The 23,212-nt window shown below is 33.4% G+C and overlaps 2 protein-coding genes across 2 annotated transcripts in view; both read left to right on the top strand.

Annotated features, from left to right (window-relative positions):
* Positions 1–4,639, top strand: part of LOC108968913 (ADP-ribosylation factor 3) — a 33,738-nt gene extending 29,099 nt beyond the window's left edge. The window contains exon 5 of the mRNA XM_018933258.1: positions 4,377–4,639. Within this exon, the coding sequence (XP_018788803.1) occupies positions 4,377–4,444 (68 nt within the window). The 3' untranslated portion in view covers positions 4,445–4,639. The remainder of the gene's footprint in view (positions 1–4,376) is intronic.
* Positions 4,640–7,388: 2,749 nt separating this feature from the next.
* The window catches only part of LOC108968910 (photoreceptor-specific nuclear receptor), a 100,424-nt gene continuing 84,600 nt past the window's right edge, over positions 7,389–23,212 (top strand). The window contains exons 1-3 of the mRNA XM_018933254.1: positions 7,389–7,464; positions 7,535–7,649; positions 19,982–20,040. Coding sequence (XP_018788799.1) covers positions 7,389–7,464; positions 7,535–7,649; positions 19,982–20,040 — 250 coding nt within the window. The remainder of the gene's footprint in view (positions 7,465–7,534; positions 7,650–19,981; positions 20,041–23,212) is intronic.

Raw genomic sequence — 23,212 nt, 5'->3', positions numbered from 1 at the left:
ACATATATTTCTATTAGCTGCCGGGCCGGATATAGAATCGTCATCTACTTGCTGAGCTGTATGTGTTTGCTGTTGGGGGGAGAAGAATACCGTTTGTATGTGGCGCCTTTTTCTCTCTCTGCTTTTCCTTTTAACGCTACGGCACACTGCACTTGGTTATGTTACGTTGTGTTTGTTGAAAAAAAAAAATTAACATTTTTCCACCATAGAATAGTTGTTGCTATATTTAACATATAACTTTTGCATTTGACTTTTTTTTAAACAAAAAAAAAGCAGCTTTACACTTTTACAGTCACTTTTTCGTTCATCTTGTTTTCACTAATTGATCTTGCTGATTTGTATTAATACCTTCTTCTTTAACACTTTTTGATTTAGTTTATTTTTTGTTTGTTTCTGTTCATTCCACTCACGCATAGAGCTGGCTAGCAACTAGTGCTCCCCGTTTGCTTTATGCTACTAGGGCGCCTTTCTTTCTCTATTATTTAATTATTTATCGCGGTACTGCGATAACTTTTAGCTCGGGCGCCAGTTAAGCTTTTTAGTTATTAGATAACCAAAAAATATAATTTTTTTAGCGGAGCTGCATTGCGGCAGCGTTACCGCGTAGCTTTAGTGGAGTAATCAAACTGAAACTTAGCTTAACAAAATCTTATTCTGCACAACAGGTAGTGCAGACGCTGACCATGCACTTTCTGGTGCATTTCGGTCACACGTGCCGGAAGTTGTAAGTCGATAATTATTATCAAGTGTTGGGTTAACTTGTATGTGCTGATACATATCGACTCAACCGAAAAATTCCTAGAATTGTGAAATATTTTAAATTGCCACTTTTGTTACATTTTTCTGTGTTTTGCGGTTTTGTGGGATAACACTTTTCCCTTCCAGAAGGAACATCAGAAAATTTGTTTAGTTTTTGCAAAGCAAAGACATGCTCACGGAATGGAGTCTGTCTGCTGTTATGAATGATGTGCTGAACACATAGAGAGCGACAGACTTTAAGCGACATCTGTAAAATATTAAAATACAATTTCTGGAGGTACTTATTAAAACGCATTTCTCTGGATGTCAGCAGATACCTATTAAAGCGGTAGGTTCAGACGTGATTATGCCCATTATGCTGCAAAAGTTGGAAGAACTAATAGTTCAAAGGCTGAAAAATATATACAAGGCGAGAATTCAACTGTCTTCCATCCCAAGAAGTTGGAAAAGAATTAAAGTGGTGTTCCTGCCAAAATCAGGGAGAAGAACAACGATAATGCTAAGKATTTTAGATCTTTAAGCCTCACATCCTTTATGCTGAAGGTACTAGAAAGGCTAATGGACTTACATATAAGAACAACCATGGCGGATACGTTATCAGAGCCCCAACATGCATACATAAAGGGCCGATTAACCGAAACTGCCCTTCACGATGTAATAAGTGTAATTGAAAAATCACTACATTATATAGGTTGTCAGAAAAGTCTTGTGGTATTTTCGCTAGTTGGCGCTAGTTTTATTCGTCGCATCGGGTCATGCTATACCTTTTTGGAAAGCTCATTTCACGTGTTTGATTGATTGTCGTTTCTTTTAAGTCGTTCGTGAGTTATAGCGTCGCAAACATGGAGCAAAATAAAGAGAAAATACGGCATACTTTACAGTACTACTACGATAAAGATAAAAATGCATCTCAAGCGGCCAATAAACTTTTTGCATTTTATGGACCCGATACAGTTTCCATTTCCACCGCACAACGATGGTTTCAATGTTTTCGTTCTGGTGTAGAGGTGGTCGAAGATGCGCCACGCTCCGGAAGGCCTGTCGTCGAAAATTGCGATAAAATCGCTGAATTGGTCGAAATAGACCGGACATTGGAATCAGAAGATTCTCAAGGCTCTCCTGGCCTTGTCGTGGCCCGTGACTAATTCCAGCATAGTCCCTAATTGCTTAGACTCCTAGAACACTTGGAATCCATTAAGAATCAAATCTTGAATGGATGTCTACAAAAAGCATATCGAACGTTAGTAGCTTCATCGAAACCTCAAAATAGTTTCAAAGAAAAGATAATATCACGTTTTAATAACATAAAAGTCCACGATTAGTGCACCAAAATCTCACAGCTAGTGCCAATTAAGCCAGAAATACAACAGTACACGTCTTAATATGTCACCAACACAAAATTTAAACATTGTTCTACAAAAACAACAAAAGCTAAAAATCGTAAATTGAACAACTATCTGATGTTCCTCTGGAAGGAACTGACAACCCCGCAAACTCACAAAACACAGAAAAGAGTGACAAAATTGGCAACGTAGTTCTTGTCGATTTAAAATATTTTTTAGACGAAGCTATTGTACCAACAACACCATGTTGTGACGCTGCACACACATTGACACGTGATCTTCGGTCATTGGTTGACCTGTGTAAGCATTTGCTTATTTGTCAGTCTATGCGCAAAAAAATAAATTTTAAAAGCTGTATTGAAAATAAGATGGATCTTAAGATATACTAATGTGTGTATTATGAAATGGTTAATTAATTTTTTAAAATATTATGTAAAAAAATTAAAAATAGAAAAAATTTGTATTTGTAAGGTACAATATTCATAAAAAGTTTTGATATTTTCGTAATCATCGAAACTCGTTAATTGGGATAAATGTGTAAAAAATACAAAAACAAAAATTTGTAAGCAATTTAGAAATCGCATGGTATAAATAGAATTCATTCCTCGGTTGGTCTACAATATTCCCTGGTTGATCATATTAACAAAGCTATAATTCTACAGATTCCCTTCTGCTAAGATCAAAACAATATTAACATTACACGGGGTGAGTTTCATAGTTGTGAGGTAAATTGCACGGTTCAAATTTTACAAATGTTCGATATCTAAACTGCACCTTCTCTATGTCTTTATGTTCTTCGGTTTGATGTTCTCTCATTCAATATTACCACTCTAATCGGGCCAAGTTAAAAAGTTCGCAATTAATCATTTTAAAATTAGCTTTCGTAAAGTTGACCCGTGAACAATGGTCCTGCTTATTATTATGAAGTAAGTTGGGCCATGATTTCCATATTAATTTTCAAAGCAAGGTATAAAGAGTACAAAGGATCACATCGGACAACAGAGAATATTGAAGCGTTATCAACGTGAACCAGGTCGAAGAACATACCGAACTTGTTTGAAATTGAATTAATTTGGTTAAGATCTAATTCCGACATTTCATTTCAAACATAAGCGAGTACTAACAGATATGTAATCATCAATAGATATCCATGATACACATGGTAAATTGAAAAGCATGCAGCACATGTATATATATGTACATATGTATAAGTCCGATTGATGCGGTATATAGTATATGATAAAGTTAAGGAAATATGACCTCTATTAACGCAAATTCGAATGCACTTAAACTCAATGAAGTCTACATGAGGAGCATCAACTTCTTTAGATGCAGTTGAAGAATCCTATATTCCGGTCATATCTAAAGATTTCAAATTCGCTATAGAATATCTCATTATCAGAAATGTGGCGCTTTAGCCAAATTACAATTCTATTCAAATATAATTCAGAGTTGACTAGAAAAAATGTCCGGTTACCGCAGAAATTCACCTTCACCATATGTTTCATTCTATGCTCAGCTGTTCATGCGCCACTATTAAAATTTCTCCCTTCCGAGCTAACAGTAGGGAAACTAACTCATCTTCTTTTAGATTTGCGCTAATCCGCAATTGAATTTTGTCTATAAATTTACGTTCTCTTGTACTGTAATCAGCTGGACAAATTGAGTAATGCATTTAAACAGAAGAGAACTGATCTTATTATCTTTGGATGGAAGTATCTTCACCTCAAATCAGGACGTCAACAAGTACTTGGACTAATTTTTTGTTGCAACGATCAAAAGTTTTATGAGCGTGGAATCAATCTCTTGCCCGAAAGTTCGTAAAAAGTATTTCATCAAAATACAAAATATAAAATTCCATAAAATAAGTTACACAATAAAAATCGTATTTAAGTTGCACTAAAAGTGAAATTATTTAGTGCATGGCACAATATTATTTTACAGTATTGTTCATATTTTTTACAATCAATCGTAATGTCTATATGTATAAAATAAAGTTATGAAAAATCACGTTAATTTGAATTTAAAATTGCCTGCGACATTTGAATTAATTTGAATTACTAAGTTTTTCGAGTTGATACATAAACTTTCGTAAATATATAAAAATATATATATTTATAAAAAATATATAAATTCTTTAAAGGTATATAAAATTGGCGATTCTGTATGAAAAATAATTGAGTAAAGATTCACCTACAAACCAAAAGGAAACTTTTCCACATACTTTTATTAATATATCACCCATATTGACCACCATAAATGTTTTAATGTCAGGTACTATACTGGATATATTATGGTTGACGGAAGAACTGATTGGATTGGAGAACATCTTTATTTTATGAAGATACAGCATAAAGTCTGCTAAAGTAACAAAACTCACCTCTGGAAAACTGTGAAGATGGGTAAAATCGGACACATTCCTCTCCTAATGGATTTGTTGAAAGCTACTAAAAAATCTCAATATAATCGCGCCTACTTCCTGCATATAAAATTTTGAATTCCATCTGATTATTTTATATTTCAGTATATACTATAATAATAGCAAATCGAAATTCAATGACGTTATCAAAATAAAGCGAAAGCCGTTAAGTCAAAGAATTGAAACAACTATACTGCGTAAATAAAACATATTTTCTTATATAGATCTAATATTTTAAATTTTTAATAAATTTGTAGAAATAAATTCCATCTTGTGTGGTATTAATTTGGACACATACGAGTACATATTATATATTGATCGAAATCACCGGAATGACATTCCAATTATCATTATTATTTTATGAATAATTTTATCCTTTTAAACTCAGCCTTACTTAATTATTTTATAGTACAAGTTTCCACCACCATACAACAGAGTATACTTTTATTTGTATGCAATTTCCGAACATCATTTTATGCGACTCACGTGTCTTTTTGTTACCTGTTGTGAAAACAATGCACATCCGAGGTTTTGATTCACTTTCCATGCCCCTTTTGAGTATCGAAACACATCGAGTGTGTTCATTGGTGTGTGCTTTACTTCGTAAGTAAGTATTGTGAATGTGAATTTGTTCCGGTACCTTGCTATTTAAGTTATTCATCCGTAAACACATTGCTGGTTATGTGTTTGACATGATTTGACGGTGAATCTGAAATGTTGATTTTAGTTCATCAAATGTTGATTGGTAGAACAAAGTATTTTTTAAAGTCCATTACGCCTGATGAAATATTAAAATAATTTAACATTAAATGAATACATGTCAAAAGCCGGCCGATATAAATGAAGGGTGCTACCTTATATTTATTTATTTCCAAGTTTGAAGATTGCCACTTTGTTACACAAAAATAATACTATTGATCAAATACGATTTCAACTCATGGATATTAAATTAAAGATACATATAAAATGATAACATAAAATAATTAATAGGGTGTACGCGAGTTATTTTCTTTTATCGCTGATGTTGGATATTCTTTCCAGTTTCTTAAAAGATGTATGCTCCGTCTTATCGTTAGCTTGTCAAGAATATCAACCTATCGTGCAATTTTTTGACCAAAAAGGTGATGACGCTCCAAAGCATAGGAGTAAAAGAAAACCATTTGCGGGAAAAATTTTTAATTAAACTGAGAACAGAATTTAAATTCAAAGATCAACAACAAAGGTCTAAGATGATTTTTTGTTCAGTCTACTCATTCAAAAGTTAATGAAGCACCTTAAATTGTAAAAGAATACTCAGAAAATATCTTATGTTTTATGATTTTTTTGTTTCCAATGTAGAAATGTTCTTTTAGCAAGATTGAAAAAACTGGAAAAATACACTTTACAAAAATAAAGTTACAAGTACTAAAAAATAGCAAGATTTAACGATTTTTATAAAAATCAAACCACACAAGGTCTCACTCAGTAAAAAAATGGGAGGAGTCAATAAAATTCATAAATGCAAAAATTATATTTCGAATCATAATTCAAAAATGTGTAAAACTAATTTAAATATTTTATTGATTCATATTACTACTATTGTTCTAGTCGGTTTCTTTAATTAATTGGTTGGATCATAACTTACTCAGTAATCACGCGGCCAAAAATGTAGATTTAGACGAAACTAATTTCCAAATACAACAGTTGCTGCCAGGCTATCTGATGTATTTTAAATCATTAGCTCCTCTTGTTGATAAAAATAAAAACATATATTAATTATCTGGAAATACCCGACATGACATCACATAATCTTCGGTTGAAAATTCGTTCACCAATGTATTATTTTTCTGCCTGATTTCAATCCGCCTCAATCAAAAATATTACAGGAAAACTTATTGTACCAACCATTTTCACTGGAATTTTTTTTTTGGAAAAACTATGCTCTTGACACGGTAGAATGTACGATACGATTAGAGCTGAATTTAAATGAATTTTAAAATGTTTATAATTAAAAACTTTTTGATAAAAATGAAGGATGATCTACGCTGTTTCAGTATCTCAAATGGGAACATGATGTAACAATTTTTAAAATCATTTTCAAATTTGACATTAATGTTCATATTTTAACCCAGCCTGTTTTTACTGTATTGAATAGTTTATAATTAATGTGTACCTCAGCCAGGGCCGGGTTTAAATTTTTGCCGCCCTTGGGCACTGGAAAAATGCCGCCCGTCACTGAAATTTCACTCAAAATTATTTAGATCTGATATTATGTTTTTAAAAAATTAAAATATTTAACGTATTGCAAATAATTTATTATATATATAATACTTCAGTATAATATAAAAAATATATGTTCTTGTTATTAAAACTACAAATTTTGCACTGAGCTTGATTAATAATTGTATTACAATAATTTTATCACTTGTGAATTGCAAATTGGTCGCTTAAATCCTCACAATCTAAACGTTAAAGTACATCTGATTCGATGCATAGAATAGCTAAGCTTTCAGTACTATATTTGCACTCATTGTAGAAGGTAAGTAGTTTTTAACTCAAACAAGAAAACGATCGCTCTGCGCTACAGTTTGTTACAGCTATAGTAATAAATAATCTCTTTGTAAAAATCATTTGCACTCAAAAGTTTCAGAATATCGGTAGGTGAATTTGGTTCCATCTTTCCTTCAGTGCAATAAGCATGGAAGTGCACAAATTCGTCCTCCAATGAGGATTCAAGATCTGAAGAACAAACATTTTGTAAACGTTTAGCGCTGTTACGAATCTCTCTATTATCCAAATTGCCAAATTCAATAATAACTGAGAACTTCTCAAGAATCTTTTCATATGCAATACATCTTTTTCGCAATTCGGAATCTAGATTGTCAAGAATGACATTAAAAGTGTTGATTCTAAAGTGGTCTCGACCTGACAGTTGTACATCTTCTTCCCGTGATTCATCGGCATGTAATTTTCTCTTTCCTTTTCTAGAAACTGTCGTTTTATATTCTTTTATCTTTTTAATATTTTTTCATAGATTTCGAATTTATTTCTGGTATCAGCAACAACTTTGATCAAACCACGATAATCGTCGATCACGTCAGCAATGCTACAATCAACTTTCTGCAATCTTTGACTAACAGCATTGAATCGTGAGAGTAAAAAATGCCAAAGTATCTGCATAAATGCTGTTTCAAGTCGTTCCAATTGAATTCGTAAACCTTTAGCTTCTTGTCTTGTAATTGCATTTTCTTCCATTTTTTCTTCAATAATAATCAAATTCTCGATTATTTCGTCGAAATGTTGATCAAGTACATGAACAGCTTCTTAACGAGCTGACCATCTGGTTGCAGATAAAGATTGTAACACAATTCTTTTTCCAGTATGAAATTGTAAAACTTCTCAGCGGTGCGTCGATGCATTAAAGAAGATATCTAAACTCTGTACAGTATTAAAGAAAGAAGCAGCGTCCATTCTACTGCCTGAACTCCAACTAAATTCATAGAATGAGCAGCGCAAGGAGCATGTTCTGCAAGATCAAAGAATTCTGTAAACCTGAATAAATTCCTGATACATTGTTAGCGTTATAATATGACTGACTTCGACACTCACCGACTGTCAAGTTTTGATCAAAATCAAAAAACTCGAGAATCGATAACACAGCAACTAGTAAATTTTCAGCTTTATGTCCAGAATTTTCAATGAAAACGTTCAACAGGCGTTCCATCTGTTTGCACGTATCTGATAACAGACGAAAGTGGGACATGACATGAGATATATCAGGTGTGAAATCTACAATAATCGCATAATATAACTCGTACTGCCAGATCCTTTATTGCCAAATTTTCGAATATGCTCTTCTAGGAATGGGTCAAAAGAAGCAAGAAATTCAATCAGCAAAATGCCTGTTCGTCAATGTGTGCGAAGTGCAGCCGACCGTGAGTTTTATAAGTAAACTAGCTGACCCCGCAGGCGTTGTCCTACTTGAAATTATGTGTTTGGAAACAAAAAGAAAGTTAAATTTAATATTTAATTTTTTTTCAATGTAACGCATATAGATAAACAACATTTTTTGGTTTCTGTTCCGGTGTACAAAAAAGATGATTTTCCAACTCGTGACCACGCCACGTATATTATGCCACACACTAGGCGACTGTCCTTGTGTCCTGTTTATTGTCATTTCAAATGCAATTTTCACTGGAATCGGAAGAAGTTGGAACTAAAATTTTAAATCGTTAGAACTCAAAGGAATGCGTAGAATCAAGCATTCTGCTCCCTTGTATTCGATAGCTGCGTCACAATCAAACGAGTTCCATTACACAGTTTCGGCGATTGAAGATTGCGGAACACAATAACGACAGATCCAACTTTGAGACGCAAATGATGCGGTGGCATACCACGCCTCTCCAAAGAATTTAGAAATTCCACCGGATAATTTACGGCGCCGTCGATTTGTATGCGCGCAAGTCTCCTAGAATTTGACTTTGAATCTTCCAGTTTAAGTCAACAACATCGGTATTTTTGGCAGATAACATTGCGTGCGCACTTAAGGAGGGAGCCTGCTTTAGAGGATTCAACAAATAAGTTTTTTTGAGGATTTTTTTGGGAGGGGGAAAAAAATGAAAAGAGATTTCTATTTTTAATAATCCAAAAAGAGTGTAAAATGTTACAAATTTTTTAAAAATTGGGAAAAAGTGGTTTTTGACCAAAAAAATTTAAATTTATGTTGTTTAAAAATATGACTTTGAATTTTCTTAATTTTTCTTTAGTTTAAATAGAAGATAATTTAATGCCAAAGATAGTAAACTTTTCCCCATTTCCATACGACATTTAGTTTTTTTTTCTATCCTGCCCGCCAACTAAGCAAAATCGTAAAAATAAACAGCCGAGAAATGGCGCATCAAAGCTTTCGCTTTCTGCCCAATCGCTCATATTTCTGCTGGACGCTCGGTCATTATTTCCCTTCTAGCTTCGAAAATACCTCGAATTCCCATCTAAAACTTTGGGAACATATTCTTAGATTATTTTTAATGAGATTTAAGCCAAACAAAAACATCGATTTTTTGAAGCTTATTAAGCAGGCTCCCCCTTAATAAATCGTAGTTACGATAATTTTTCCAATGTCCGAACATTCGTGATGAGTTCATCTTTCGTGAATTGATAAATAGTGGATTGATTAGATATCAAACCACCGGAAGTATCAACCAGAATTGACCCATTTCCAATCCTTAGCGAATACGATATAAAATGTCTTCGGCAATGTCATTTTGGTTGGTATCCCATAATTGACGCGAGTTTGAAGGCTGATATGTCAAAATGTTCATCGCGGAAAGTATGCTACCTTCATTTGCATTCGAAGTAGCTTTCGCATCGTACATCGTTTGATTCCAGTGACTATCATGTTCCAGCTGGCTCACTTCTCAAAACCCTACACACACAGTAACATTCACAGTACGCAATGACTCAAATGACGTTGACCCGCTTACATTAATCAATAGCAACCGAAGGTAGAAACAAACCTTGTTTTTCGGGTGGATTGTGTGAATTTGTCCTAATACTTTAGTCGGTAACAAATCTGTGGCTGTAATGTAATGTATTCCCCAGGTTGAAATACACTTTTTGGCCATTCTCCAAATTAACTGCAGGAAAACGTTCATGAATTGTACAAAAAATATCCTACTAAGCGCTTTATGGTAGTTCACGTATCGACCGTATCGTTCAAGACCAATAACCGCCATCTTCCTTCCTTTGGTGACGTACTTACAAACGTATTTTAATCGATTTCACCAAAATTCAATACTAAAAATTGATACAGTCGATCTCTTTTTAACACGGTTTGCCGGGACACAAATTTATCCGCGTAAAAAAACCCACATTTCAAACAACCAAAATTCCACATGAAACTAAAATTTGGGGAATTAAACAAATTTATTTCATATGCACATATTCGCTATGCGCTATTCTATATCTTTTAATTTTATAGAATTTGGACAAAAAATCATATTGAGTTCAATTACATATATCCGCTATGCATAAATATTTTAAATCTGTTTTACAAGATTTGTGCAAAAAATCACATTGAGATCAATTGTAACTTAAATTATATTAAACTACGTACAAGCAGTATTTTAGATCTTAAAATAATCGGTTAATAATCTTTGGGGTTTTTTTTTATGCATCTCTTTATATAAATCCTGGTAGCACTCCATAGCGTTTTTAAAATCTGTACGAAACTTTGATAAGCGTTCATCATTAGGATCAAGATCTATAAAATGATTTTCAAGTTCAGCAGCTTTGTCTAATCCTTCTCGAAGTAATTTTGACGAAAGTGAAACGGGTGGAGAGCTGACACCATCTTCTGCATTTTCAAGGTCATTATTATTATCAATTGCATGAATAATTTCGGCATCGTCTAGAGCATACATTAATATCGTCAATATCCATGTCGTCAAAACCTTCACCGCCGAGGCTTTTGGCTAATTCAAATATTCCGCGTAGGTAACAAGTCCTTCATTATCACTTTCTTCTTGTAACAAAACATCTTGACAAAGATTTTTCCAGCATTTACTTAGGGTGGTTTTTGTAATATCCTTTACGGCAATTTTAATACAATCGATACAATTCTTTACATTAAAATCTTTCCAAGCAGAAATCACATTAATTACGGAATTACTTTCCAATTTATTCAAAATGAACCTAAACGAATGCTTTATGTAATAAATTTTTAAAGCTGCAATGATGCCTTGGTCCAGCGGTTGCAAAATATATGTTGTGTTTGGGGGCAGAAATAGCACTTTAACGTTTGGGTGTTCAATAACTGGATGTCCAGGTGCATTGTCAATTAATAACAACACTTTAAATTCCAAGTTTTTAGAGATCATGTATCCTCTTACTTCAGGCAGAAAACAGTTTTCGAACCACTCCTTGAAAAGCGATGCGGTCACCCAAGCCTTTTTGTTTGCCATCCAATGTACTGTCAATTTCTGTAGATCCATTCCTAAAATCGGAAACCATAAAATTTTTGCAAATTAGCTATTAATGATTAAAACTTACCTTTCAAAGCTCGCGGCTTTAAATTTTTGTTCACTAATAGAGGTTTTAAAACCTTGTCCCCTGATGCATTGCTACACAGTAAGAGCGTGATACGCTCCTTTGCTGTTTTAAACCCGTGCACCGATTTACTTGCACAAAATTGTTTCTATTTTGCATATTTGAACTGGATGGTTTTTCGCATTTAAATTTTTCATAAAACACAGTGGCCTTTTCTTTTATGCACCTAGTATCCACAGGAATTCTTCTATGGACGAGGTCCTCAATCCACCATACAAGCGCGCGTTCAACTTTAACCATTACGACATCTCTAGTGTTGAAGTGAATATGTAAGGCTACTGGAACCGCATTCCGGAAAGTTTTCCTTATGGTGTTTTCCTTTCTTTTAATTGTACGAACTGATGATTCGTTMATTTTATGCCTTTTGGCAATGTTTGCAGGTTTTTCCCTACTTTTTAAAAAATTTAAAATTACAATTGTTTGCCTAAGGCTTAATCTTTTGCCCTTAGGTGCCATTTCGCGGTAATTTTGTTTGTTTTCGGTTTGACATTTGGTTCTCTTTTACATGGTTGCAGGTTTGCATTTTTAATACGARCATACATGCTTATATAAGGCTTAGACTTTCAATTTAAACAGCACTTGCAAAGCGCACTAGAAATAAAACAAAAGGAAAAAATGAAAACTATTCGCAAACCGCGTTAAAAAAGTTAAACCGTTTAAAAAAAGACAACGGGGGATTGTTAAAAACTCCGTTGTTAAGAACCGCGTTAAAAGGAGATCGACTGTATGAGTTTTGAATGTGAATTAGACAATAGTGGAGAACATAGTACGATCCATGTGTTGCCAACGTCGATATTCACTCTTCTAAGTTGAATGATCAATGTTCTGCTATTGTTATCTGGTGGGCGACGCCGATAGATTGGATATCCATCATTCCAGTTTGTGTTTCCAGAAGAAAAGCACATGGATAGTGTTTCGTGCATTTATTGTCAGATATACAACACGAAGTGGGATTGTGGTGTCCGCAAGGTCCATGCACCATATTGGTTGTCACCACTTCGTATAATACTGGATATTTCTCAGGATCAGGAATTTCCGCAGAAATGATTTCATCAATTTGATCTGGTGGAACCACCATCCACCATCCAAAGAAGAATGTGTACGCGCGACAAACCTCTCTTTTGCCACTCAACAGAGTACATTTAGCATCTAACAGCACAACATATCCGTTGCTTCAAGATAAAGTTCATCAAACATCGTAACTGTTGTTTGAAAAGTTGTGCTCTGGCATCGTGACGATCGCTTGCTGATTGACTGCGATCCATAATTCCGCACGTATGTAATCGAATCCTGGGAGTACTCGGTCATGTGCCTTGTGCTGCCAATGGATGTTGATGCCAAAAAGAACTTCCATAGTAGCAAATTTCAATCTGTAATTGATAACTTTGTGTAAAACACACAAAACGTTTCACTGAATAATTTTCAATAATTTTTTTGAATAGCCAGAATAAAGAAATCAAACGACAAATTTTAACGATTGATATAATTATAAAACAAAGCAAAGAAAATTGAAAACAAAATTTTGTATGAAAAAAAGGTAGTTTATGTCCAATTTTCCGACTTTTCCTCACGAAAAGCATAAACATTCCCCGATCCACAGCGAACAACCTCTGAAAATGTCATCAAGATTGGTTCAGCCGTTCTCGAGCTGGTACTAAGAAATAAGCATTCATTCGTTTGTATGGGAAAAAGAAAAGAGCTGTTTTTAGGGGGTTTCCGGCAATTATTTGAAACGTAAAAACCATCTTTGAGTGTGAGCGAACATTTAGAAAAAAGAATTTTCCAAATCGGTCCAGACGATATAATTTATAAAATATTTAAACGATGTTCCGGTGTATATTCTTGCATTTAAATTAGCAAAAGTATTTTGAGCACAAATGTCACATTTGTATCTACATACTTACATTCTTATAAAATACGAGTAATATTTTGGAAGTAAATATAATATTATCAAAATAGTTTGAAGTATGTTTTTTTAGGATTGGAAATATAATTTATATTTATTCGATAACTAATATTTAATATTTTAAAATTTTAAATGGATAACCACCTCCCAGGTAGCTCTGAAAACTATACATTTGAGCATACACAAGACAGTGGGGTCGAGATAGATTCATTTCCTACAGATATAGTATCAGAAAACAATGTATATTGGGCAATAAGAAGCTTCAAGCTCAGTTACACGGTCTCAAAACTACAGAGGCCCTGCAATTAGACTAATTCCTTTGTTATCGAGGAGAGTCAAAACAAAAGCTCACAAACGAGTTCAAAAGACTTCAGACCAATTAATTTCTCTTCATAACTTTAGTAAGACTAATAGAAGTAAACATAAGAAACAAAATGAACCCATAAAAAACACTCCGGAAGTTTAAGAAAACAAGAAGGGGGTCCATATTGGATCGGATATAAGGCTAGCTACTTCGTACTAATTTTAAACAGGAAGCTATTGTGGAAATCAAACTTAGACGCTAGGGTGAAGAACGCAACTACAGCACTTTACATTTGCAAACGAAAGTTGGACCCCAAAGGGGTATTAACTCCTCCGGTATCTAATTGGCTTTAAACAATAATGGTTAGACCGATTATGACATTTGGTACATTGGTATGGTGGTCAATAATGGAAAAGAAATACGCGGTATAGCGTATATAAAGCACACAAAGTATAGCTTGTATGTATATGCACTGGAGGAGTTCAAAGAACACCGCCAGATCAGTCACTAAACGTAATTTTACACCGTCTGCCAACTTAGCAGCTAGTTTCGTAAGTAAGCTTGAAGTCAGCTCTTAGACTGAGGGAATCATCCCAATTAGTCGCCTAAAATTAAGGAGATTATATAATAATTAATAAGTTCCCATTTCTACCTACTGCCAAAGATTTTCGAAATCCTATAGAATTGAAACTACCTCAACAACTAACCTTAATGTTGCCTTTCTTTCCAGAGAAGAGTGGGAAAGGGGCAAGGTAGAAAGGGTCGCAGGGATTAGCTACCAGTCGCCTTCGGTTTACTAGACCACTGCAGTGATCTCCAAGCGGAGATTACAGCAATCGAAAGCATTTTTGTTTGACAAGGGCGTGCTCACATCAAGGAATATATTTACACATACTACATATTACTATATATTATTTATACATACATATGTATGTCCCGACTAATAAATTCATATAAATGTTATAAGAACTCTAGTAGGGGTGCTAACAGGCCACTATCTGATTGGCTTACATGTCAGCAGACTAGATGCTCCATACTATGGCAATTGTAGAATCTGTTTTCTATTTCGGATATCAATTGCGGCACCGATTTTATTTAGGAAATTAATTCCAATTAACTTGTTGCTCCCTGAATTGTCAATTTCATAAAATATCAAAGTTTGAAAATATTAAATGATGGTCGTAAATTCCGGATTTTATATGTACTATATGTTCCCGTATTTATTAGAGCTCTAAAGATTTGCCCAATTTTTGCATCTTTTTTAATAAAAATGATTCTTTTCAATATCATTCAGTTTTTGTATTTGTGGTTGACTTATTTGTGCACTTTCAATTATTCTCTTTGGTATACTGGTTGGGTGCTAATTGATCTCCCAAATATACCCGTTACTGCCTATTTGTGGTTGGGTTGATTGTACAGGCCTGGGTTTATTTATTATTTGCATACATTGAGTCTGGATGATTGGGATATATTTAGCAGGAATCGCTATTCCTTTGAGCACAAATTGTAAAACATTTCGAACGCAAACACGTTTTTACTTTTTTCGCTCTTTGCGCGATACTTGTTTGTTTATTTTATTTTAGGGATATATTACAAGGTTTGGTATGCTAAAGTTTTAAGGAGTGTTCTTTTACTTCATTGGTCTACCAGCGGTTTTTTTTAACTCCGAGAAGGATAGCCAATGAAATATTCGTCGGAACACGGGACCTAGTATAAGAACAGGGGTCGGCATGAGAGAAAGAGTTTCCGTGTAGGTAAGCACGAAGTTCCGTAAGAACTCTATTACCTTAAATTTTGTGAATACCTTTAATTCTTTGTTCAATTAAGAACTTTCGTGCTTGCATAAATCAGCAATCAATATATATTATACGATTAAAATAAATATAGAGACCTTAAAAACTTTAGTTTTATTGTCATTAAGTAACGTAAAAAAGAAAATGTAATTCGTATTATCATAAAGTATGCATAAATACAAAAGAATTCGTGCAGGGTGCATTTCCCTTAGTGGTAGGACCATACCACAGATAAAGAGATGTTTAACTCMTAATTTGTGAAATTTAAAGGTATTTGATGAAAGGTTTTATAATTTGAATCATCATAGTATTATTTTTAATGGAAAATGATTAAAAACATTTAATGATTGAGAGCTAACAAGCTTAAATCCTTTTATTGGGCATTGAAAGGTCAAAAGTCAGTTGTTCTAATATACTTTAAAAAAATTTAAATAGTTTCTCCATATAATGAATAACCACTATATAGTAATTTTTATTCGTACTAAATGTTGGTTGTTTTAATTTAAATGCCCAAAAATGATTATTTTGTCCAATCTGGCCATAATGGCAAATGTTATAAAAAACGCTAATTTTGAGGTGCTCTCACACTGGAATAAGTTGAACATCGCTTTATTCCTGGCCTACGCTGTCTTCACAACGACTGAACAATAGAGCGTAGACGTACGTGTGAAGTTAGCTTGCACAATTGTGCTATGAAATGCCTACCAACCACGGTATTAGGCGTATAGCTGTTTGGAGTGCTTTTGACCCAGTTTTGAACACAATGATACATAGGTATAAAATCAACCGGAAATTCGAAAATCTTTGTATTAGGTACTTGTGGGCTAGGAGAAGTATTGTCTCTATTTAACCATTTTTAAGACGAGGGCACATTATTATTAGACAAATGTTCTCTCCTAATTTCAATATATATTTCTCACATATTGCCGATATTTTTCACAAAAAAAAAAAAAGGTTTTTGAATAGTACAAATTCGATATTAGCAGACTGTTTCGGGCGTGAGATGGCATGTTTTGTGCAAGAATGACAAAGTTATGCTTTGCACCAAATTTGGGTTAAATTAAATAGTTAAGTAGTGCTTTAGATAATGAATTTAAATATTATCATACTTTTAGTAGTTTTCAACATAACCGTTATGTGAGAGAGATCATTTATATATATGTAATTCCATATCCAGCTCCATTAGTTTTAGCGTTTACAAACCATGCTTAAGTGAACCAAACTATTATACTCTGTTCAACATGTTGCAATAGTATAAAAAATATGCGATTTGCTTCGTTTTAAATCGATGGGCCCAAAATAAAAAGGTAATCGAAAATCATTGGAAAAAGCAGTTTGTACAAAGGCATGCCTTGCAAGTATACTTAAGTGTAGGATACATATATACTGCAATGTGAAAGAGCATACTTCAGCAAATGTGTCTATGCATAGACTGCATACAACTAAATATATAAAGTATGTACAGTGGATAAGCATTATCATTTGTTCAAATGTCAACAACCACCTCTCTCTGTCATAAGAGCATTTGTTAAGCGGCTGGATATACTATAAACATATGTGTGCTTTCTTTCTCTCCCTTTTCCGCTTTGTGTGAAAAGGGAGGCAAAATAAAATGGTATATACGTTTTAATCCCATGCTCGCTCCTCCTTTATGGGCGTGGCCTAACTCTGAGAGCTGCTCTTTGTTTAAGATTAATAGTTGTACATCTTTCAATGAGGTTTGGGTTCAATAGTATAATAAACAAAAGCAAAAGTCGATTTGGTACTTATACATACATATACGTGCGTACAAACATGTGCATAATAATTTAACTTATATTAAGAACAATTACTTTTACTGCAAAATTCTTAAAGCAGCCGTACTAAAGTAAGATTTGTAGCATATTATAAAACAGTTTCAACTTAGTAGAACAGAAGATGTTGATCTACAAATCCGTTTCATACCATTTTGATCTTATGACACGGATTTTGGTCTTCCAATTTTTTGGCATATACAACTATGATTCTATCATTCAGGCGCGGTTCCACGGAGGGTGGGGGTTAACAAAAGTTAAAAATTATATATTATTTCCAGTGAGTTTTAGATTTATTGAATTGAATTTTGGTAAAATGAGCAAACTCCATATCGATTTTATACCGTAAAATAAATGGTCCGCAGTTACACATTTCTCAAATCAAGTACAAAATTATATGCTACCTCCCCCCCAAAAATCTACTCTGGATCCTTTCAAAGAACTATGACTCCTTGAAACATATATACATATCTATGGATATCATTGCCCCATTAGCCAATTATATGCACGTACATATATGGAATATTTCTTCCTATCTTAGCCTGGGCCGTAGAGAGAAAATTGATCCTCGTATTGATCATTTTATTCATATTATATATAAAATACTTTAACTTTACCATATACTTATATATGTATGTGTGTATATCTCTTCATCACTCATCGTAAAGGCACATCGTTGCATAATTCCGATTTCTTTGGCGCCTCGATTTGAAAGTACCGTTGGAAAGAGGATTAAAAAATATGTAGGGTTATATGTATCGTATTATCAAAAATAAATCGCAGTCGCTGACAGATATAATAACCAAAATTTAACCATTTTATAACGAAAACGAAATTTTGTTTCAATATGAGTGCATGATAACCAAAAAATATAAACACTTTAACCACTTTATAATGAAAACTCAATAAACTTTTTTTATTTTTAACGCCGAAAGGAGTACTATGCGAAAGTACTTCAGTCACAAGGTTATTCGCTTGACCAGGGTTATTTTTTGATAGCGCGGCCAAAGGCCRCCCACGCAAAAAAAAAAAAAACAAATACTATGCGAAAAAACTTCAGTCACCCTGGGTATTTGCTCGACCAAAATTATTTTGTTATTTAAATTGTGTAATATTATCATAGAGGTTTAGTTATTTGTGTTTATTAAATATAAATCACATATTAGGCATATGTAGAAGTATTTCTTATTATAGTTAATATAGAAAAAAGAATCACACGAAAAAAGAAAAAAGAAAAATCGTTAAAAATCCTACTATTTGCTGTTTAAGATGTGGCAAGTTTTATCATATAGTACGTAAATAGGCAATACATTTTTATGTGATAAACACATAGAGAGCGACATGACTGCACAGAGAACTGTAAATGGCGTCGTGAAGCCTGTAACATGAACATTTGTAAGAAGGCAGTGACATAATAATTGCAGCATGTAAACACAACAACACAACTGTCCACTTTGTCAGTACACAATTTCGTTGTTGCCATACGAATACCTTTCACTTCAATGAAATTTTAATATTTTGTTCGAAGTGAAAATAAGTAAATAGGTAAATTTGTTTGTTTTATATTATCAATTGCTATTACAAATGATATAATAGAGCCACGTCATGTTTGTTAGAGCTTTGAACAAATTTACATTTTCCATATTAGTGGCATTATCTCCTCTCCTCTCTACTGTCGTTGGTAAATTTAGAAATATTTTTAAATTAGCGATAGCGACAATTGAGAGCCTCCTGTCGTGTAGTCGTGCAGCTGCCTAAATAACTGTGTCCATAAGAACGTGTGTATTTTAATATTTGAGAGATGTCGCTAGATGTGTATCGCTCTTTATGTGTTCAGCACATGACTTATAAAAATTTACTCACACATTTTTTTTATATGTATAACTATGTACATATGTAAGTACACAACTTCATAAACTTACTATGAAACCTTATTAATTGTCTGAATTACATGCATATGTCCTTGGGTATAAATTAAATACAAAATGTCGTCTATAAAAAAATTATAGAAATTATTGATGTTATTTTGTTGACAATAGATATTAAGTGTATAAAATAAAAAAAAAGTTTAAAAAACGTGTTGCTATTTCTAATGTTTATATTGTCTCTCGGCGTTTCGAAGTTACAAAATTGTGTTAAAACAATAAACAAGTACCTACATACGCACATGGCATGTGTGTACATGTGTATTGTACGAATAAATAAATAAGAGCGAAAATATATTGATATAATCAAGTTATAGTTGCATTATTCCTTATTGAATATAAAACGTTGGTATATACATTTGTACTGCATGTACAAAATAGGACGAAAATCAGTTGAGTTCGCATTTCTGTTTGGATAAATGGTACGTGAATACATTTATATACACACTTATATTATACTATTTAAATTAATATATAATATGTAAGTATCTACAAACCCATTGTTAAATAATGATTTGTGTTTATTGGAGATTGTGGCTTAGCTTACTACATACACCAAAAAGTAAAGAAACAAAACTCGACGTCAAGAAGAACGAATCAAAGCAAGCACGATACTGGATGCAATACGCATAGTTGACAATTACTGACATCAGTGGGTGGCACTTTACGAAATCTAAGTGTTCTGGTCACACCTATATACATATATTCACAGGTATGTAGTATGCATAGAATTCCATGCTTGTAAATGTACTCTTGACACTGCTGTGAAATCAACCAATTACGAACTACTTTAGAAGTAGAATGAGCCTCAACAAAGTAGTTAGGCGCTTGACTTTTTTCTATACCAACAACTGTTATTTACCATAATATGCTACGAGATGCCATTAGTTAGATTCCGATTAGTCTCCATATGATAACCAAAAAAAAATAAAAATAAAAAAAATACATTAAATTAATAGATATGTAAATTGTAGACAAAACCATCATTTCCGAGCTCTAGTACGTAAACGCGCATTTTCAATTTCTTTTTAAAATATTAATTATGTGCTTGGGATTAAATAGTTTAGTTTTTATTTTTTAATCCGGTATGTCATTACTCAAGGAATATTTTTTTTTTTTTAGTTTTTAACCCCGTATTTGTGATTACAGAATAAAAATAATAAAAATATAAAAATTCTGTTAATATAACATTATTTTTAATTTAACTTAGAATTTCCCAATCCCAGATTTTCCAATCTTTTAATCCAACAAACCAAATTGGGTTATAAATACATATAATAAATACCATATACATACATATCTTCTTTGAATCGAAGAATCCACTAAAATTTTAATAAACGAATTTACTTTAATTGGAATAAAGGTGATGCTTTTGTGATTAGTTCAATTTCAACAGGATCTTTGCCTGGAAATCTAGTATATCCAGTCATTATGATGCCTCGTTGAAGGGCATGCACATACATATGCATACATTAAAAATGGGCTGTAAACACTAATACCAACAAAACAAGTGATGCTCAACCCCCTTTTGCATGTTCCTGTTGGCGGAGGTGGTGGCAATGGCGTATAACGTAGGTATACATAATTTCTGCTGTATTACTGGTGATTGCGTGTTACGGTTTTTCGGGGTTGCAGACACATGTCCGTTCTGCTTCTGTCATGGTTTTATGATAAATCTCAAACAGCAAGCCGAAGAGCGAACATCGTGAAATTGTGTCCACTGTGTCATTACTCATGAGTCTGGTCCTAAATATCGGAAGACTATTGACTAAAGGAAATCAAATAACCTGTGGTCGTTGTCGTTTAACGATATAGAAAAGTGAAAGCTGTGCAATTAATGTAAACGTTGTCATGAATTCATAAGGAGTTTAATAATATTAATCAAAATTTTTTAAATATAAATACAATAAATTAAATATTATATAAGTGAAAAACAGATACATACATAAATACCACTATAAATTTAAGGGCGTAAAATTTGCCTCCCCGGTTTTACCAACTATATTAATAAGTTAGGCAGTGAAGTTAAAATGAAAAAAAATGAGCTTTCTCCCGGAAGATGCACTGCACCGCAAGGTATACTAAACAAATTAGTATGTGTACAATGTACTCAATAAATGTTCGGTTATGGCAAAAACCAATAATAATTTAAACTTTTGCAAATAAAATTGGTGAAAATATTCTCGTTTACATGAATTAATAAAACTAAGATGTGAATGTGGACCCAGTCCTTTCTAAAAACAAATTACTAAAAAGATAAAACAAAAGTTTCATTAAATATAATATAGCTTGGGAAAAATAAGTATGCTAAAATTTATTCTTCTTCGGTAGTTGAGAAGCTGCCTCCCTAAGTTTTGATATTAACACAACATAATTTATGATTGTGAATGTTTTTTCACAGGATATAATATTTGTATACCCTGAAGAGGGTTTATTAAATTTGCCACGAAGTTTGTAAAACCCCGAAGGAAACGTCGAATACAACTGAGCTGAGTTGATTTAGCCATGTCTGCCTGTATATAAGCGAACTAGTCCCCCATAATTTTAGATTTTTCGAAACTGCCGTCATTGGACCATTATCGAATATATATCAAGTGTTTTATGGAAAACTTTTTAATTTGAGCAGATACCTTCACAAAATTTAGCAGGGGTCATAGTCTAAAGCAATAATGTCCTATCCAGGGCGGAGTAGTAGGGGGGTAAATATATAATTTTTTACTTAATTTGAGAAATGTGTAACTGTAGACTATAATTATATTTTTGATACATATTTCAAGATTTATTTTACAGTATAAAATCGATACGATGTTTTCCCATTTTATTATGACTTTTGGGGCTCACTGGAAATAACATATAACTTGTAACCTTTTTGGGATGTGGGATGATCAAGTGCTTTTATGGAAAACGTATTAATTTTACGAAATATCCTTACGAACCTTGCCGTGGGTTATTACCTAAGGCAATAATACAATCTTCGAGGAAATTGTTCCTGATTTGAACATTGTGGCATATGGCTGCCATACAAACTGAATGATCGGAACTTTTTGTATTTGTTAAGCATATTTTATACTTGGTGCAGCTAACGTTAACACCTTTTCTTGGTAATTTGTAATATAATATTACGTATAATGCCTTTAATATCTCGAGATTTGGCAACCATGGTGTTCAATCGGGCAGTTGACAACTTTATCGTAAAGTTTGACATTTCTGATGTCATACATATTTGGAACGTTTTTACCGACCGTTATTTGTGTTGTTTATAGTAACATGAAATATTCATCTCTACCAAAAACGGAATTAAATCGTAAACATTTTCGCAGGAATATGTCTTAAAGTGTTTGGTATTAATTAACTCAAAAACATTACATCGGTGAACTCAATTAAATTTTTGGCCATGAGAGTCCATCAAGGATCAGTTTTTATCGATGGTATGAATTTAACCGCGCCGTTAGTTCTGCTTTCTCCAGAATGGATAAGGCAGCGAAGAAAACGATGTCATCAAACAAACAGTCGTCGCACTCGCAACTAGACTCCTACGTCACTGTTGACAGTCATAACTTTAAAGTCGTAGATAATTTCGTCTATCTTGGAACCAGCATCAACACCAACAACAATGTCAGACCCGAAATCCAACGCAAAAATCTCTTGTCAACAGGGGCTACTTCGGACTAAGTAGGCAATTGATAAGTAAAGTAATCTCTCGACGAACAAAGGCCAAACTCTATAAGTCACTCATTATCTCCGTCCTGCTATATGGTGCAGAGGCATGGACGATGACAACATCTGATGAGTCGACGTTGTCGAGAATAATTCTGTGAAAGATTTATTGCCCTTTGCGTATTTGCCACGGCGAATATCGCATTCGATGGAACGATATGCTGCAT

This window comes from Bactrocera latifrons, unplaced genomic scaffold, assembly GCF_001853355.1.
Source record: "Bactrocera latifrons isolate USDA-ARS-PBARC rearing strain unplaced genomic scaffold, ASM185335v1 scaffold_232, whole genome shotgun sequence".
Lineage (NCBI taxonomy): Eukaryota > Metazoa > Arthropoda > Insecta > Diptera > Tephritidae > Bactrocera > Bactrocera latifrons.
The sequence above is the reverse complement of the archived record's forward strand: the minus strand, read 5'-3'. Positions and strand labels throughout refer to the sequence as shown.